We start from the raw sequence: 20,054 nt of genomic DNA on the forward strand, positions 1-20,054 counted from the left end.
ATTTTCTCTCCTCCAGGGTCTCTAGCCAAGAACGGGCTGGGTGTTGGTCAGCAGATGGTGAGCACTTGCACTGTGCATCACTCCTTTCTATACTCTATTATTACTATTGTTATTATTATTATTTTCATAATTTTAATTTTTATTTTATTTCAATTATTAAAATATTCTTATCTCAACCTAAAGGTCTCCTTACCTTTACCCCTCCAATTCTCTCCCCTATTCCCCAGGGCAGGGCAGAGTGAGCGAGCAGCTGTGTGGTATTTGGCTGCCAGCTGAGTTAAACCATGACAAGACCTCTCTGGCTCCTTGCTCTCATTTCCCCTGGCTTAAGTTAGTATTTACTCCTCTAGTGACAATTTATAGGCCGGTGTAACTGAGGTCAGTGTTTGGCTCTCTGTGTCTCTTTCATCATCTGCAAACTGGAGATAATAGTGTTTAGTAGGGCTGGGTGAATAATTCATGGCATGACTCCTTATTAAACAGATGTTGCCTCTCTGTTTGCAGATAGTCTGCAAATGGATTGCATTTTTTTTCTAATTTATTTGTTGCTCCAAATTATTCACCAAATACTTTCTGTAAATAATTTTATTGGCCTATAATACATTCAGAATATGAATTTGAAGCCTGCCTTATATCAGTATTTGTCATTGCTGGTTAAAATTTATAATTTCACCAACTATGCATCCCAGCAAACTTGTCTCCTAGAGCCTCTCCAGAAAGTAATACAAGGATAGTATGAATATGTAAAGAGTGAATGTTTAGGGGATATTTTTCTCCTTTACTACTGTTGCAGTTCTGACACCAATCTGCCCCACTGAGTATTGTGAAGATTGGAAAGGTGTGAAATGCTGCTTAAGCAGACAGTGATACCCCAGCCCTGGCTGCTCTTCCCTGCCTTTGCTTTGAGTAGTGGGTGGTAGGTGGTGGATTATGGCCCAGCTACTGCTGGACACAGGGCTGGAGGCAAGCAGCAGTACCCTGCTGTGCTCAGAACTCCTGAACCAAGCAGGGATCCATGAGACTAAGACTGTGCTAATAAATAAAATGGATGAGGGCTCTGAGAACAAGTAGCATGGCATGGTTTGGCTGTCATCCATATGGCTGAACTCCTTTCCTTCCCAAAAGATGTTGGTACTGACTTACAGACATGGTCTGTGAGGTGTTCTATCCTCTGAACCTTTCCAGGTAGAATTTCCTGGGACAAACTGTACAGACAGTATGGATGTGTGGATGTCCCTGCCTTTGGGCCCTGGGTAGTTTCCAGCATCCCAGGAACACGTTTAAATGCCTATGGGCTGCTCAACTGCATTGCCCAAAGCACTAGGTGGTTATTTGTTTACCTGAAGACCCATTTAGGACATGCTCAACTCTTCCGTGCGCCTTCCCTGGGAGCTCTGGGAAGGGAGGAGATGGTGGTGTCCCTGGAAAGGGGCTGGGAGGAGGCTGCTGCTCACTGTTTACCTCTGGGAAATGTGACAAGCTGGGAGTGAAACTGGGAATCTGTCTGTTGGCTTGTGTTTATGGACTGGGAGCCTGTTAGGGCAAACTGTAGTTCTTGTGCATGCTCCCATTAACTCATCTTTGAGTTAATGGGAGTGGGAAATGAGAACAATTCAAGCAGGTAGAGCCCTAAGTATGTTTTCTTTGTTTAATGTGTAAGTGTAGTCCTGTTATGGCTACACAAACTTCTCAGGGATGTTATAATAGTGCATTAGAGAATTCTATTAGAGAATTTCAGGTTGAACTGATAAGCAAGATCCTTGGGGTGTGTAGAAAATACAAACCTCTAGCATGCAAGAGGTAGTCCTTTTTTTCTGAAGGTGTATTGATTTTTTTATGTCCCACTGTGTTGTTTCAACAATAAAAGGAAAAAAAATAAAAAGGTTCTTGCTAAGGTGCCCATCACATGCAGTCTTTGTGCAGCCTTGCCCAGGAGAGAGTCAGTTGGCAATTTTTAAAGTTAAGAATGGGTGAAGCTTCAGGCATAGGGACCAAATGGTGAGAGAAGTTAGAGTCTCTTAAGCTTCATATATATATATATTTATCCTTTAATGATTGCACCTAGCACTGTCCAGAATTTCTTTTAGCGTTGAAGAGAAATAAATAGATAAAAGAGCCAGGAAAACAAAGAGTCATCGGTGTTCATTGAGAGGTGTGGACCCTGACTGGCCTCACTTGCTTAGTCAAATTAAGAAACATAAACCAAAAAGTTTCCTAGCAGTGGGAAAATGCAGGGTCAGTTTGAAAAGGACCTGAATATCACTGAATCATAGCATGTATTGGGTTGGAAGGAACCTTCAAAGGTCATCTAGCCCAACCCCTCTGCAGTGAGCAGGGACATCTATACTAGAGCAGGTTGCACAGAACCCCATCAAGCCTGACCTTGAATATCTCCAGGGATGGGGCCTCCACTACCTCTCTGGGCAACCTGACCAATCTATCACCCTCATATTGAAGAACTTTTTCCTAATATCCAACCTAAATCTACCCTTTTCTAGTTTAAAACCATTACCCCTCGTCCTATTGCTACATGCCCTTGTGAACAGTTCTTCCCCAGCTTTTTTAGAGGTACCTTTCAGGTACTGTAAGGTCGCTATAAGGTACCCCCAGAGCCTTCTCTCCTCCAGGCTGAACAGCCCCAACTCTCTCAGCCTGCCCTCACAGGAGAGGTGCTCCAATTTGTGGCCTCCTCTGGACACACTCCAACAGGTATATGTCCTTCTTGTGTTGGGGACTCCAAAACTGGATGCAGTATTCTAGGTGAGATCTCACCAGAGCAGAGCAGAGGAGCAGAATCACCTCTCTCGATCTGTTGGCCACACTTCTTTTGATGCAACCCAGGATGCAGTTGGCTTCTGGGCTGCAGATGCACATTGGTGGTTCATGTCCAGCTTTTCATCCACTACTACCCCCAAGTCCTTTTCCTCAGGGCTTCTTTCCAGCACATCACCTCCTAGCCTGTATCGATAACAAGGATTGTCCTGACCCAGGTGCAGGACCTTGCACTTGTTCTTGTTGAACCTCATAAGGTTCACCTGGGCCCACTTCTCCAGCCTGTCCAGGTCCCTCTGGATGGCATCCCATCCCTTTGGCACATTGACTGCACCACCCAGCTTGGTATTGTCAGCGAACTTGCCGAGGGTGCACTCAATCCTGCTGTCAGTATCAGTAATGAAGATATTAAACAGCACTGGTCCCAGTACAGACCCCTGAGGGACACTGCTTGTCACTGTCTTCCATCTGGACATTGAGCCATTGACCACTACTCTCAGTTCTACTATTGTTTTAGCTACCTGGGTATTGATGCCAATTGATACCGTGCAGAGTCTGTAAGCTGTTAAGTTTTATATTTAGCTTCAAATCAAATATGTTGATGGAAGTGACAAGTGTAAATCTAATGTAGGCTTGCCTCACATCTAAAAATGACCTTTATAGTAGCTTGTTTTGGCTTGATACTTTGTCAGAGCTAGTGGGTTAAAAAAGGGGGAAAAAGGTTTCCTTAACCTTTACTTAAAATCTTCATAGGTAAGGGCATGCAAAAAACTACGTATGGTAAAACTTTTGCCTTGAGAAAAATGACATTGCTGTTAAAGTGTCTGAATCAGTTCTCTGTTACAGTTGTTTGTTGGGTGGGTTTGGTTTCAACAGCATGGATGATGGTGCTTTGGAGATGTTGTGTTAAAAATCTTGCTTGGGTTACAAAGCAGACATGCTCCTCTGCCTGCCACTTTCTCAGACAGTAAATGCAGTTGCTAACATGTTGATAGAGACCTGGATCTCAGGGCTCCTTCTCCAGCTTTTTTTATTTGCAGTAGCTGAATTTGCCATTGTATTGAAACACCAGCCTGTACCATGGAAAGAGGAGATGGATAGGTGCTGTCAGACCAGTACAGCCATATGAAAATTCTCTCCCTCCATGCAGCTGGTGAGAGATGTGGTTGATCATGGCAGCAATGAAAGCATGACAGCAAGAGATCCCATTGCCATAACCTGTGTCTGGAGAGGGGCAGCCAGGAACTGAGGGGTCCTTTGTGCTCTTCTCATCAAGCTAAACTTGCTCCTTAAGTCATTGCCCTTCTCATCCATAGCTGTTGTGAAGGAATTGAGACTGCAGAGGCTGGTGGTGATTGAGAGACCTCCTGGTGACCTGTGAAGGGGTCTCTTGGCCTGTGCCAAAGCAAAGAGACATGTTTTGGGTTTGGTTTGTTTTTCCTCACACCAGGATGTCACTGTTGGATGTGAAGCCTGAGAGGTGGTGAGGGGAGGCTGAAGGTGTCTGTGAGGTGTCCTGAGCTGATCAACAGCTCCTTGCTGCTGAGAGAGGGGATGTCCCCCTTCACCCCTTCTCTCCTAATATCCCACTGCTGCCTTGGATGGCAGAGGTGGAGAGTGAAAAGGTGCACCCAAGTCAAATCTGAGTAGTGGGCTATGTTTGACTGTTTGGAATGAGGGCAGCACAGATCTATTCTTCTTCAAAGCCATACCTGTCAGGTGGCTAAAGGAGAGGTTTTATGTCCTATGGTTTCTTACACAATGTCATTTTGCTTTGAGCAGATAGACTGGGACCTCCTCTGGATATACTGCTGGATTCACTGAACTGCACAGCGTTCAGCGTGCAATGGAGGATGCCAAAGCAGCATGCAAGCACCATCACGGGATATACGGTAAGTGACCCTCTATGCTGCTAGTAGAGGACTGCAATACCCTGCATGCCCTCAGACTACACACACGGCACAGCGAAGCAAGCAGGAGAGCCCACGCTCATAACAAACCATGCCATTGCCCAGAACACAGTCAGGGGACAGTGAGCTTGAGTGGATTGAGCTGTAACTTTAAGAAACAAGTGGTTCATGTTTCAGAAACAGGCTATGATGAGAATTTGGGTTGGATGCCAAGGGCTTGTAATAGATTTGGAGTGCTTTTCTGTTGTGGTTTTCATGCAAGGATCTTGACACTCTCTGCAGCTGATAAAATGGTAAAGTAGAGCAAAGCAGGTCGATATTACACTGTGGAAGTGAAGGGAGATCTATGGTGATTTCAGGGCTGTTCAGATCCTTTGACTTGTACTTCCAGCTGGAGGATTGCTTTAGCAGGAAAAGCTTTTCCAAACTACACCTCTAAAACTTCCCAGGGTGGCAGCAGTACAGGGGAGGTTCTGACCCCATCCAGGCCTCTGCCACATTAGCTTCTGCCTGTTGGGCAAAGCAAAGTGGCTAGCCTAAACTGGGTACTGTGTTTTAGTGTGCAAGCAGAGAAACAATGAGCACTAATCTGCCATTTATTCACTTTAATTAGGCATTGCTTTAACAAGTATTCCATGATAATGAAACTCAGTCCCAAAATGGAAGTTAGTCAGTGGGGAATTAGCACCAAAGATGTGGGATATTGACTATAATTTATTGTTTTCCTCTTTAACAAAAAAACAAATAGTAGTTGGTTTTGTTAGCATTTTCTGTGGAAGTATTTGAAATTTCCAGAAAAAAAATTTCCAAAATTCAGTTTTATATAAAAAGGTGGGAAGCAGAAAGGTTATGTCTACCTTTATTATTAATGCATGCTAAAAAGGTGAGAAAATTCCTTGAAATAGGTATTTCTGGTACACATGCCCCTTCATCTCGTGGTCTTGTAAATGACACTAATGCAGCCCAGCTGCAGGGTTGTTTTTATTGTTATAAAAGTGCTTGTCATCTAGGACACTGTGAAGCACTTGATATGGCCAGAACCTGCCTCAACTGGGTTCTGTATGTAGTTGCATCTATTATTCTGTGTGAAAACAGAGGTACAATAAATAAGTGGCTTTTCTATAGGTCATGATATTTTTCAAACAGTTACAATACTTATAGTCTCAAATAATAAATATTTTTCAGAGTTCATGCAGTACATCAGGCATTCAAGCCTCTGTTTATTTTTAAGCCTTGAGGTGATGTGTGCCATGATGGTAAAACCAATGCCGAACAGCATTGGTAGTGCTGTACCCAAACCATCTTCACGTCATGTTAGCTTTTGACCCTCTGGCATCTCAGAGTCTCTGTGCACAGGAAATCAGACTCTCCTTGGCTCATTAGTTTGCAGTGCTTGGCAGCAGGCATGGAAAGACATTTATGATACAGTAATTTTTAATTTTTATAATGACATAATCACATAATGTCACTATCTTCCTAATATGAAGTAAAATGCCTAAATTGTGCAGACCAGTCTCACAAATCTTCAGCTGTCCAAGCTGACTTTGGTCAAATGGTGAACAATTAAAGTTGTCAATTCAAGTCTGCCCTGAAAGCTAGGGTGTGTTTCACCTCAGTTCAGCATATATGCTGTAAAAGGGTGTCCTTTGCTTCTACTGACAACTTCTAGCAGATATGAAGGGAATGTTAAAGGGTATTAGCTTTCCATGCTTTTCAAAAGGTAGAGGATTATAGACCCAAATGCTACCCACAGTGTGGTAACAATGCACCTGTTTTTAAGTCATCCTGAAGCCTGGCATTGTTGCTTTAACCGACTTGACTGTATCTTCTTCTGAAGGTCTTTTACTCAGAGATTGAAGATGACAAAGTGGTTAAACAGCTCTCACATGATGTTCCCCTGAGTTTGGATATGCTTAGCACGGTGAGTATTTCTTTTTGTCAACAGTCAGAGCACTGGAGCGGAGCTTGCAAGTGGGAACTTGCAACTGTCTACTTGCTGCTTGTTTGTAAATTACACTGAGGATACAAGTCCCAGATCTGCTCCGGGTACTGGGCAAAAGGAAATCACAATGTTTTTCTGTAATCCAGTCAGCGTGATATAATTTTGCTCCTTGTGTCTGACTAGTTTAGCATGTAAAGCATTGGGACCTGCTTGCATCTTCCTAGTACTGACCTTTGGCATCTACTAAAATAGAACTTGTAATTTTGAATATGCATTTTCTGTGCACTTCCACACATGGAAGGGGAATTGCACAGCTCTATGCACAGTCTGAATTGCAGTATCAGTGTATGTATATTGCAGTGTCTGACACAGGTTCAAGTTTAAGTGTTTGAGTTAAAGGAGGCACAGTTTTCAGTGTATTTTTGTTTCTGTGAGAGAGTGTGGCCTCCTGAAACACAGAATTTAAAGTTTAATAGTGCTGCTTTAGTTGCAGTTGTGCAAGTGCATCTCCTAGAAGATTCCCTCAACTTCTGGATTTTTGTTGTTGTTGTTGTTCTTGAAAGCACTGCTTTTCCTGCTTGCTTCCCATTCTCCCCCTTTCCTTTAGTTCTGTTTTTCTTTTTATTGCTCCTTTGCTTTCTTACTTTGCTTTATTTCACTCTCCTTTTTCCTCCATCCCTTTTTCTTTCTAGTTTCCCCTTCCTTTTCCATTCATGAATGAACAGCACCCATTCTCTTCTGCTGCACGGCTGAGCAATTAGTGCTGAGATGAAAGCAATTCCTCCGTGCTTCTGGATGGTTTTAATACTGCTTTTAAAGGGTATTCTCAAAACTTGCCAGTAGCTTCCTCAGTGTGGAGAAGCTGCTTTTTGAGTTCAACAAGGCAGAAACAGAGATTTTCCAGCCTCTGCTCATGCAGAGAGCAAAGGAGTGCTGCAGGTTGGGTGCTGTGAGGGGAGCACTTTCATACTGCAGTCTGCACAGGGCAGTCTGTTCATGAGACAGCAACATTAACAGCACAGGAATCAAACGATTACATGTGCACACAGAGGAACATTACAGGTTTTTGTTTGATGATACTCCTTCACAGTTTGTTTTTTTTTTCTCCTTTATCTTTTACTCATCTTCATTCTTCTTTATTTCCTCACCCTTCTTCCTTCAGCCTCCCCACCTGATGTTCATTGTTATGCATTCACTGATCCTTGCTTGGGCAGTGCTCAGGAACCTTCCCCATGAGAAGCATGAGAGCTCCTCAGATTTCCTGCAGTTTTCCATCAGTCTGGTTGCTGGTTCTGACTCAGGTTTCTGGAATCATGGCAAATTATTTCTTTATTTATGCATTATTTTCTCCCTTTTGATCTTTATCTCTATTCATCACTTGCTCTTTTTCCTGAAAAAACTTTCTTCCTAGTAGTGCCAACAAAGATCAAGCAGCACATCTTTTTTTAACTTAATCCTGACAGCAGTGATTCTTACTCACTGGGAGAACAGAGTCTGTATCCCAGTACTTACACAGATGAATAACAGCCACATAGACTACTCTGTGCTGCAGCACTGGCCTTGTTTTAATTCCCTGACCCATTGTTTATATGGTTTTGCCATCACTTTTTAGTGTGTTACTTCATTAACAAGTCCTATTTTGCTTTTTCCCAGGGTCAACTTGAAGGACAAGCAATTTTTGTAAGTATTGCTTCACATGAAACTTGGTCACAACTGTGATTTAAAATGAAACTGAACATTCCTGAGCTGGTCTTTCCACAGATTCACACACAAAAGTTGATCTCAAATGTTGATTCTACTTAGCACTTATACAGGATATTTTATAGTCAAAATATGGCAAGTAGTAGCTAAAAATCAAAACCCAGAGATGAATAAGGTGGACAAGTGTCAATATAGTGGCTCCCTTTTTAGCAATGGATGAACTTTCCTACTGGTCATCAAAAGTTTATGGATTTCTTGTATTGCTGGAAGAAATGTGTGTAAAAAATTAGCTATATCCAGGCTGTGATGACTTACGGGGACAGGGACAGCTGGGTAGTCAGACGTGGAGTGATAGGGAAGAACAAAGCAGTCCAGCAGTGGGAGAGGAGATGGAGAGGAAAAGACCTGAGCCAGTCCAGTGAGAGGAGGAGCACGGGAAGAGGCTAGCCATGGAACTCCCAGGAGGAAGGAGCGGGAGACTAACAAGTAGTATAAAACAAGTTTTATACAAGAAAGAAATACCAGCCCTCTTAATGGCTTTGCAGCTGGTGAATTATTCAGATTAATTATTTCCAGTCATGCACTCGGTCCAGTCTGCTTCCTATGAGCAGTAAACAGATCAGGCTATTGCGAGAGGGGAAGCAAGCAGGAGGTGCTCATGTTTGAGCAGGGGAAGGGAGGTGATTTTGGTGTTTAACTGAAATCCCTAACATCAACAACCTCTTGCAAACTTTTTCTCTTGGAGATCTGTTTTAGGAATGGAAAAATCCTGCAAAGTCAGTGGATCTCACACAGCTTTCATGGTCTGATTTAAAGGGCATTTGTTTGGACTGTAGCAGTCTGATGTCTGGATGAGACCTCAGGATGCACTTGAACCAGGACTAGCTGGTTCGATCCCAGCTGAGCTGAGTCTGGATTATGGCATTTCAGAGTTGAGGTTCCACGCTGGGCCCTTTTTTTTTCTCCTTGATAAAAATAACACTTCTTAGGGGTACTTGTGGAGAAGTATGACTGACTGGGATTAATTAGCTCCCAGCTGTCATTAATCCTCAGGAAGTGGTGTTCTCGCTGAAATGCTTTCTGTTATATTCATACCAAACTCAACAGAAATCTGCAATAGCTTTGTGGTTAAGTCTGCATAGTTTGTGTTTCCGTCCTTAAGCCTCCTCTCCTGGTGCTGGGTACAACCCTGCTGCTTTGTCAGAGGCTTCCCTGGACTATGCAAAACTGTTGCAGCAAGAGCTGACATGGGTCGCCTGTTTCTGTGTGTGTGTGTGTGTCCATGTGCCTGTGTGTTAGCAAAATGGATAATGTATTATAGCGGTATTATATCATCTTATAATAGAGAACATGTAAGTGAGAACAGCCAGGAGAAGTGCAGATGCAGTACAATTTAATAAGGCAGTTGTTCCACCAGGCATAATATTCAGGGAGTTGAGCACAAATGCTGAAAAAAGGAAAATAGCAAGCAAAAATAGTAGGCTTTAAAGGTGGGAGGTTTTAGGTTAGGCACAGAGCATGGAGAGCAATAGTGCTCCCTCTCAAATCACCAAACATGCCAGTACAAAATGGGGAGTGACCTGCTGAGACCAGTAGTGCAGGGAAGGAGTTGTCATAGGATCAAGTGTCATTAAACCCAGCTCAGTTGCTGCAGCTGCACTGTAATTCAGGGACTGATGTTTTTTTGCATTAAAACAAAACAAAGCAGAAAATGGGATTCCTTTGGAAAATAATTTATAATCCTGGTTTCTGTGAGGCAATTTACTGTGCAGCCTCATAGTTTCAACACAGTTGGAGGGAGGGCAAGCTGTGTGACAGGGCAGGGAGGGGTGTACGATTTCTACCTACACTTGACTCCTCTACCACAGAAGAGGCATTGCGTTGCTTCACCCCATTCAAGAATGTGAGATTGTAATGAAAATACCAAATGTCATTTTGCAGGTTTTTAGCAAGAGTGTTGTGTAAAACAAAAAAGTGAGGTTGATGCCTAATAAAGCTTCATCAGCAAAGTAACATCCAGTTTGGGGTATGGTGCTTCAAAATATAGAGGCAATCTGAGTGGAGAGAAAGACTAGAAGAATGATAGGGAGCTATCTCTTCCACATACCACTGAAATTCCTCCAGTGAGGCCACTGTTTTTCTTCTGGGATGGAGAAAACTTGAGTTTAAGACTCTCCTTCTAAATACAAGAAAGAAAAAAAAAGGAGGTGAAATAGGTACTCCCAGGCTGCTGAACAGTGGGGTACAAGGAAATACGTTTCTTCTCCACGATCTCATTCAAAAGTGTTCTAGTGTGAAGTTGGTGTTCCCTGAGATTGTCATGGGTCAGGATAGCTTGATGATCACAGATTTTCCTTGATTGGAAAAGACCTTTAAGATCCACGAAGTCCAGTCATTAACCTAACACTGACAAGTCCCCTAAACCATGACTAAACCCTGTCCCTAAGCACTGTGTCTACATGACTCTTAAACACCTCCAGGGATGGGGACTCCACCACTGCCCTGGGCAACCTGCTCCAATGTCCAAGAACCCTTCCAGTAAAGAAATTCTTCCTAATATCCATCTAAACTTCCCTTGGTGCAACTTGAGGCCATTTCCTCTTGTCCTATCACTTGTTACTTGGTTGAACAGACCAACCCCCACTTCGCTACACCCTCCCTTCTGGTAGTTGTAGAGAGCGATAAGGTCTCACCTCAGCCTCCATTTCTATAGGCTAAACAACTCCAGTTCCCTCAGCTGCTCTTCATAAGACTTGTGCTCTTGCCCCTTCACTGGCTCCGTTGACCTTCTCTGGACATGCTCCAGCAACTCAATGTCTGTCTTGTAGTGAGGGGCCCAAAACTGAACACAGTAAAGAGCGGCCTCACCAGTGCTGAGTTTTGGAGGTTTAACCGCAGTAGGACCATGTGGTCCTGCACTCACTCCCCCCACCTGGTGAGATGGGAAGGGAATCACAACAAAGAGGGGCACGGATTAGGATGAGGACTGGGACGGCTGGGTCACCAGTTATGGTCGTCCCCCTCCTCCTGGCAACAAAACTCTCTCTCTGTTTAGGCCAATGGTCATCTTTTGTTCAGGTCAATGTCCTCTCCTCCAAGTTCTCTCCACCTTCTTCATTTCAAGATGGTTCTTCCCCTCACAAATATGGATTCACAGAAGTGTTTCTGTAGTGCTAATTGGCTCAGCCTGAGCTGGGGGTTCTCTGCCTTGGAGCCAGGGGAGCTTTCGCTCTCACAAAGTGGCCCTTCCCCCACTACCAAAAATTTCCCCACTCCCCCCAACACCCACTACGCACAAACCCAACACACTAGTACAGGGGTAAGACAGCTTCCCTAGTCCTACTGGTCATACTATTCCTGATACAGGCCAGGGTGCTGTTGGCCTTCTTGGCCACCTGGGCACACTGCTGGCTAATGTTCAGCTGCTGTCGACCAACACCCGCAGGTCCCTCTCTGCTGAGCAGCTCTCCAGCCACTTCTCCCCAAGCCTGTAGCTCTGCTGGGAGTTGTTGAGGCCAAAGTACAGAACCCAGCATTTGACCTTATTGAATCTCATACAGTTGGCCTCGGCCCATTGATGCAGCCTGTCCAGATCCCTCTGCAGAGCCTCCCACCCAGCTTGGTGTCATCTGCAAACATACAGAGGGTGCACTCAATCCCGTTGTCCAGATAATTTATAAAGAAGTTAAAGGCGGCTGGGCCCAGTTCTGAGCCCTGGGGAACACCACTCATGACCAACTGGATTTAACTCCATTTAACACCACTCTTTGGGCATAGGGATCCAGCCAGTTTTTAACCCAGCAAAGTATATGCCCATTCAAGCTGTGAGCAGCCAGTATCTCCAGAAGGATGCTGTGGCAAATGCTGTCAAAGGCTTTACTGAAGTTCAGATAGACAACGTCCACAGCCTTTCCTTCACCCACTAAGTGGCTGTCCAAGTTGTAGAAGGAGATGAGGGTTGCCCAGCAGGACTTGCCTTTCACAAACCCATGCTGACTAGGCCTGATCATTTGGTTGTCCTGAATATACTGTGTGATGGTACTCAGGATTATCTGCTCAATGGTAGACTCAATTGAGTCCCAGATCTTTGCCTTTTCATTAATATCTTGATCCTGAAAGATTAGAAGATACTTGATCTCAAAAGTACCCACTGTATATCCAACAGCTGTGGTCACAGAAAGGACATTGCCAGAAGAAAGGGACAGATAGCCATGTGGGTAAGGCAAGAGAGCACCTTGCTGAAGTTTTGAGGGCACATATGTTGAACTTAAATACCTAAACATATATTAGAACTTTGATCTTAATTGGCCTTGCAGTCAATGAGATTTGTTCTGTTTAGTTTATTGCAGACTTGAGTCAGGAGGTAATAATATGAGGCAAGTACATCAATATCCCACTCTTGGCAGAGGCCAAGTTCCTGAATAGTGTGAAAGCAATAAGACACACAATGAAGGAATTTTTTCTCTTAAGAATGAACATAATAAAGAGGGATGCTGACAGGAAAAAATGCACGCAGTTTACATACAGATGGACAATATGTATGGCATGGAGAAGGATGGAACAGCAGGAGCAGGGTCATCAGTATTGTCATCAGGAGGAGGTGCTGGATTTTCAGCAACTGGCTTTTCAGATCAAGTTTTGAAAGATCTCATTTACTTCAGCTATGAGACTGAAAGACCCAGATAAATCTTTCAGTGTGAGTGTTCTTGTTGCTTGTCTCTGGGCAGTTACTTTTCCAGCATTGTTATAATCTCAGATGAATCAAAATAATTCAAGCAGATCAAGGGTGAATGATGGAAAAACAGGATAATGGTCAGATGGTCCATGTTAATAGGAAATCAGTGATGGAACTCCAAAACTATGGCTAGAAAAATGACAGATGGCAGGGTGTTGCCGAACAATGTTGTAGTAGTAAGTTCCCCAAAGAACAGAGAGGGAGATTTTGTCCAAAAGACTGTTAGAAGGAAATTTAGCAGTTAATAAAATTTTGGGATTGTTTACTATTTTAGTGTGACTGGAAATGCAGATTTAAAGTCCATTCCAACGTGAAGAGAAAGGAGATCTCTGTATTTTCATATGCACTGTGAATAGTGTTTTTAATATCAGAGAATGAAAAACAGAAGAAAAATCTCTGTAAAAAAGTTTTTTAAAGTGCTTTTTTTCACACCAAAACAGTCTGTGGTGTAGAACCTGATATTTCTGTTTACTTGTGTATGCTGTCAAAATTCATAAAAGTGGGATTTGCATCTCTCTACGGATAGGTTGCAGGTAAAAATACTGAATTTCGATACACACCTACATGTGCTCTATATTAAAGACTAGATCTAAATGTCTGAAGCTGATCTGTGCTAATGTGCGCCAGCCAGTGATACAATGCAATTTTTTTGTGACATTTGCTAATTTCTGGAAGATTTGAGCAGGCTCCTCTGAACAGTGTACAGCAGCACAAGCTCTTGAGATGGCGGTTAACATTACCTCCCTTACAGTAGTTATCCGTGGGTTAATCTTTCTGTGTTTATGGCAGAAGGACAAATAAGGGAAATGCTTGTTTCAGGTCAAGGCTGATAGCTAGGCTAGGAAAATTGTGAGAGGCGATGGGACTGGTCTCTGCTCCGTGAGAAGTTAAAGATCATCAGTTCACACTGCAGTGACTTGCTTTGTTCTCAGGAGCTTCTACGGTCTCTGGATTTAAAAGAAAAACAAAAACAAGAAAAAAAAAAAAAAAAAAAGAAAAAAGAAAAGAAAATGCACCAGACTCATAATGAAAGCCAGCAACTGGCTCAAGGGAGGGAGGAGCATGTGACTTTGACTTCACCAGCAAAAAAGCTGGGCAGAGAATGCAAATGATCTGCAACCTTGGGAGTTAGGCTGAGAAATGGGTCCAGGTCATCTCTATGGATTTCCCGGGGGTGAAGCTGCAGCTTGAGGGGAAACATGTGGTGCTATTTGTGTTTGTTGCTTTTGAGCTGTGCTGGGGACAATCCTCCCAGGAGGTTACATGAAAAATGCCATAAAAGATTCCCAAATCCTATCTCACGGCCCCATCACCAGTTACATGGAAGAGCTTTCACAATGTTCTTATCTTCCCTTGTCTCTGGTAGGAGGTTGTTATCGGTGATCTGAAGCCAGGCACTGCACACCGTGTTAGCGTTGGAGCATATGGCTGGGCAGGGAAAGGACGACCCAGCATGCCCCGAGATGTGACAACCTTACCGCAAGGTAACACTGCATACTTGGCTCTCTGTTGCAAAACTGACAGGACATACATCTGTAACATGGAAGGTCACTCACATGTAAATCTTTGTCATGTGTAGGATTGTAATATTTTATGATTGCTTTTCCGTAAGTGTGGAGTTTTAGAGGGGCAACATGTAAAGGGAGAAGCCCCTAAATTTGATTCCCAAGTCTGTGGGTTTTGAGTTTAAGTGTGTTTTAGCCCATCCACTTCTCTGATGCTGTTCCTTTGCATTTCTTCTGGCTTAGATAAGTGCATGCCCCCTGTACCACCATTTCAACCCCAGATTGTGGTAGTTTCTGATTCAGAAGTTGCGTTATCCTGGAAGCCCGGAGTGAGCGAAGGAAGTTCTCCCATCCAGTATTACACAGTGGAGTTTATCAGGCAAGTTTGCCAGGGGAGTCTGAATTTCAGTGTTTGTGCACTGCAGGTTTTTTGTTTTGATTTGTTGTTGTGGTTTTTTTTTACACAATCTGCACTATTAAACATCATATAGATTCTTCTCATGATTTATTTACCTACTCTGTATGATACACTTAGTTTTCCTGTCAATGTGTGTTGAATTACCATGAAAATTTAAAGACAAAACCAGAAATAATCTAAGTTGTTATAAAATCACCAATAAGTTGCCCCTTCTGATTGAAGAAAATAAGATCTGATTTGATCTGTTCCTTCTAATAAAGGCTTGGGTGAATGAAATTTCAAAGTTCTCCTGTTATCAAACACTATGGAACCATGCTGGGAAAAGAGTGTGTGGCAGAGCAGTTTCCTTAGAAAATAATCCAGGGACTGCAAAATCAGTACTTTGGGCAGTTTTACCTGACAAAAGTTTTCTGGGTCTTTAGCTTGCAGTACTCAGACTTGCTTTATTATCCTAATGTTAATCAAGTTTAGGTGATATTCTGGTCTTTCTGTTTAGATTTTTATTGTCGAGGTAGGGTGTTGGTGGGGTCTCCTCTTCTCTTCTCTTCTCTTCTCTTCTCTTCTCTTCTCTTCTCTTCTCTTCTCTTCTCTTCTCTTCTCTTCTCTTCTCTTCTCTTCTCTTCTCTTCTCTTCTCTTCTCTTCTCTTCTCTTCTCTTCTCTTCTCTTCTCTTCTCTTCTCTTCTCTTCTCTTCTCTTCTCTTCTCTTCTCTTCTCTTCTCTTCTCTTCTCTTCTCTTCTCTTCTCTTCTCTTCTCTTCTCTTCTCTTCTCTTCTCTTCTCTTCTCTTCTCTTCTCTTCTCTTCTCTTCTCTTCTCTTCTCTTCTCTTCTCTTCTCTTCTCTTCTCTTCTCTTCTCTTCTCTTCTCTTCTCTTCTCTTCTCTTCTCTTCTCTTCTCTTCTCTTCTCTTCTCTTCTCTTCTCTTCTCTTCTCTTCTCTTCTCTTCTCTTCTCTTCTCTTCTCTTCTCTTCTCTTCTCTTCTCTTCTCTTCTCTTCTCTTCTCTTCTCTTCTCTTCTCTTCTCTTCTCTTCTCTTCTCTTCTCTTCTCTTCTCTTCTCTTCTCTTCTCTTCTCTTCTCTTCTCTTCTCTTCTCTTCTCTTCTCTTCTCTTCTCTTCTCTTCTCTTCTCTTCTCTTCTCTTCTCTTCTCTTCTCTTCTCTTCTCTTCTCTTCTCTTCTCTTCTCTTCTCTTCTCTTCTCTTCTCTTCTCTTCTCTTCTCTTCTCTTCTCTTCTCTTCTCTTCTCTTCTCTTCTCTTCTCTTCTCCTCTCCTCTCCTCTCCTCTCCTCTCCTCTCCTCTCTATGTTGAATTCTCTAAAGTTTGCAGTAATAGAGCTGAACTGCAAAAAGTTGCCAATCAAGTTGGTTTTATAAGGTGCGTATGAAGGGTCAAGAGGAGGTGGTTGTATCTGCATGTACAAACAAGTATTCATACCTGATTGCTCATATGCTTGTGTAAGCTAGTATCTGCATACAAAGCTGTTTATTTTCATGTTCTTGCCCCTATATTTACTCTTACAGTGAATACAAAATTCAGCCTTTGGAAGTTTAATCCTTTGGGTGAATACTTGATGACAGGTTTTAGTTGAGGTTCCTGGGTAAGGAGAAAGAATTGCTTCTTCAGCTACCCTGAACTGTAAAGGTCAAAAAATCATTCTTCAGAAAAAATCATTACTTTTTTAAAAAAAAAAATTGTTGTTAAAACAGACAGAAAGAACTATTGGTTTTCGGTGCTTGAAATATAGTTACAATCTAGAAGATATGAAATGAAAAAAATTCCAAGGCTGAAAGCCTACTTGTGAACTTAACGTTGCACTTTGTATTTGAGCCCTAATGCTCTATATTTAGTGGGAAGCCATCCAGCTTTGATTGGGCTGGGAGGCAGAACATGAGGACTGAAGATACCTTAGGGCCATCATGTAAACTCTGCTGTAGCATTACTGTGCAATTTCTCCAGTATCTATTTTTCAAACACAATCATTATCTGAACTCTTCTTTCTTATTTACTTGGTGGATAGGGAAGGGATTTTGTTGGGTTCTGATTGACTGCACTTCTGTCACTTCCGTGCTTTTGCTGGAAAGTGGAGCCTACAGGTTTATGTACATCTCTTAATAGCACCAGGGACCTGCTAATGGAAGAAGTGGGCACCATCATCTCCATCTGACACATTGAAAGTGCACCGTTGAATGTTTGTGTTCAGCCAGAGAGTGGAAAACTGCTTTCACTGTTTAAGTAAAAAAATGCAAGTAATTGAAATTTTGGCATTTCATTGTTTTTAGACTTTGGGAAAGAATTTGCTAGCAGCACAATGTTTTGGTTACAGTGTTTAGTTTGAGGTTTGAAGCTAAGCTTGAAGTGTATTTTTTTAATTTTGGGGTTATGCTCTTTTAGACTTGTAAGCTTGATTATATGTTTGGAGAAAGTTCAATGAGCCATAAGCCCTAATGGCAGTTAAAGATAAAGATTTAACTTTAAGCTTCATTGTCTTTGTCTGTGTATAGTTTTAATTACTATAAAATGTACTAATGTGAGTTAAAGTAGTTTAATTAAACCAATGTAAAACCAAAGCAAAATGGTGAAAGAAAATTTAGAATTAAGTCCTCTTATGTCAAAAATTACAAAATTATCCTGTACTTTTTCAAAATTAATGACTTTCTTATTCAAATCTGTAATTTCTTTTAGGTCCAGCTCAAACCTCTAAAAAAGGATGACATTGTTTAAGTAATTTCAGTCCCCTTAGAACAAAGTTTTTTTAGTTTAACTCTAGATAAACCATGCTAGGTGACTGAGATGAGGCAAAACCACTCTTTTCACTTGCTTAACTGTGATATTGGGGATTAAAACCTCATGAAAATTCAATATATTAATTGCTTGCACATACCAGAATCTAATCAGAACTAGTGCTAACCTGCAATCCCTTTCCACTTGGGGTCTGAATTTGGGCCTTTATTTAGGTACTTGTGTGGGTTTCCCTGGGGACCTTTTGGTTTGCTGCAAGCAGTGAAGGGTTGCAGGCAGTTTCGGATAGAGGAAAGGCTGGGCTAACTCAGGCTGTGTTCTGCTGTTGGCTACAAGAGGATGCTAAGGAGACCACAATCCCAACTTGGCTAAATACTGAAAATCAGGAGGGCTAATGTGGGTCTCCCTGCTCACTGCACAGTTCATAGGGAATGTGTAAAATAATGTGTTAAATCCAAAATAGCCAATGGAATCTGTGGAAGGTTGCAGGCTCAATATTAATAGTCTGTTGCTTTATGCTGAGAAATATTTTATGACAAACGTTATTCTTATGAAAGCCCTTAAAGCGAGATCCTGGGTTTAAAACATACTAGTTTGGGTGTTTTTCCTAAAGATACTATAAAAATCAATTCTTAAAAATGTCTTGGATATTTTCACTTGAAATACTCCAAATGCTCAAATTTTTAATTTGTTCAACGCCTACCCGATCTTTTAAACATGGGGACTAACTTATCCAAATTTTCAGAGTCAGCTAGCTTCTATGTGTTTCAGCAGTGTATCCCTTAAAAGGCATAGGTCACTTTCTTTTCATATCCTTGGTAGGTAGATGGGCTGAACAGCTTTCAGTATTAATCTTGACATACAGGGGAAATTCTTCAATATCTTAATAATTACATGAAACTTCTTCTCCAGTGAACTAGTTGGGTTCTGCCAATAAAACTGGGGAGATTTATCAGTATAGAGATGTTAGGTTGAAGCAAGTTCAGCATTGGGTTGTGGGCAGGTTTCTTGGTTAGTTTGAAGCCTCCCCCGTAGAAAAAAGGTGTATCTCTGAATCCATTCCCTGTTGAACTAGCAGTCCCTGGCGCTGCACTGAGTCAGGCAGTCACATTCGCTTTAATTTGCAAAGAACCTGAAACAACAGATCTGACCAGGGAGATACCCCCTAATGCCCAGCAAAAATACCTTTAATACTGCTTTCCTGATTAATGCATGAAATAGATACATCTACCTCAACATTTACTTCACTATTTGTGAGGGTTAAATCCTTGAAAAGGTAACTAATGAAGAAAAAGGAGTGGAAGACACAGAAAATAGGGAGAAAATTCTTAATGTGAGACAGCAACAGAGTAATATTTAACAAGAGAATGAGGTTAGAAAACTGTCTACTTTTCCTTTCCTCAGAGTGGAACTGGCATATTGGTTGATATAGTTCATAGAAAGCGTCCCAATAAAGCTAACCGATAATAATTACTTAGTGCATTGAGTATTTTCCATAGCAAATAAGAATGTATTGTACTTGTGGCCATATTTATTATTTGTAGGAATATTTTTAAAAAATTGATAGAACTGTATTTGCCATTTGAAATTAGTACAAACATGGCACAAAAGAACACTCAAAAACCCTATAAAAATTGGATTGCTAGCAGGTGCTTCACTCTTAAATTGTTTCCAGGTGATTTTAAGAGGAAGTTTGCGTGAGTATAAGATTGCTGTTCTCTGTATCAGAAATATTTTGTTTCCTAAATTAAGTCAGTCCCTAGATTACAATGTAACACAATGATCCAAATGTTTTGGGTATGTTTGGGGTGGAATTCTGCCCTTGGTTTATATGACTAGTCCTATTGACTTTACCCATAGGTTTGTTATCTTAAAAATACTCTTTGTCACTGGCCATATTCTTACTGCATGGCCTTTCTGAGTTGACAGGGCACAGCTGTAACTTCAAGAGCAGAAAATGCCCATAGAAGTTGTCTGATTTCTGTGTGCACAGATACATCATCTGGAGCAGCCCTGTGAGGTCCTGGCTGGAGACAGAGAGATGTGTGCTGGTCCAGGGAATGTAGCTCTGCAGAAAGACAGGAAAAAACGTCATCAAAATGAGCCCTTCTAGTGTAAAAGTTGACCCAAACTGAATTTTATGCAAAAAGAAGAGAGTTTTCAGCAAAATGTTCCCAACTTAGAAACAAAGGAGCTGGCTGGCCCTGGACACCGTCACCAGCTGAGTTTTTTATGTTCCTCTCCCCACCTGTTTGCCATTTTTTCATCTTGTACCGATTTGTTCACACAGGGAATGTTCTGGAGAAGTAGCAAAGGTCGAGTGATAAATCTCCCTCT

At 42.0% G+C, this 20,054-nt stretch overlaps 1 protein-coding gene across 1 annotated transcript in view; it reads left to right on the plus strand.

Moving 5' to 3' along the window:
* Positions 1 to 4,559: 4,559 nt before the first annotated feature.
* Positions 4,560 to 20,054, plus strand: part of LOC104530787 (pikachurin-like) — a gene marked incomplete at its 3' end in the record, with an annotated part of 32,170 nt that continues 16,675 nt past the window's right edge. The window contains exons 1-5 of the mRNA XM_010175477.1: positions 4,560 to 4,664; positions 6,520 to 6,603; positions 8,278 to 8,304; positions 14,427 to 14,544; positions 14,809 to 14,944. Of these exons, the coding sequence (XP_010173779.1) occupies positions 4,626 to 4,664; positions 6,520 to 6,603; positions 8,278 to 8,304; positions 14,427 to 14,544; positions 14,809 to 14,944 (404 nt within the window). The remainder of the gene's footprint in view (positions 4,665 to 6,519; positions 6,604 to 8,277; positions 8,305 to 14,426; positions 14,545 to 14,808; positions 14,945 to 20,054) is intronic.

Source organism: Antrostomus carolinensis, unplaced genomic scaffold (assembly GCF_000700745.2).
Source record: "Antrostomus carolinensis isolate BGI_N321 unplaced genomic scaffold, ASM70074v2 scaffold21979, whole genome shotgun sequence".
NCBI lineage: Eukaryota > Metazoa > Chordata > Aves > Caprimulgiformes > Caprimulgidae > Antrostomus > Antrostomus carolinensis.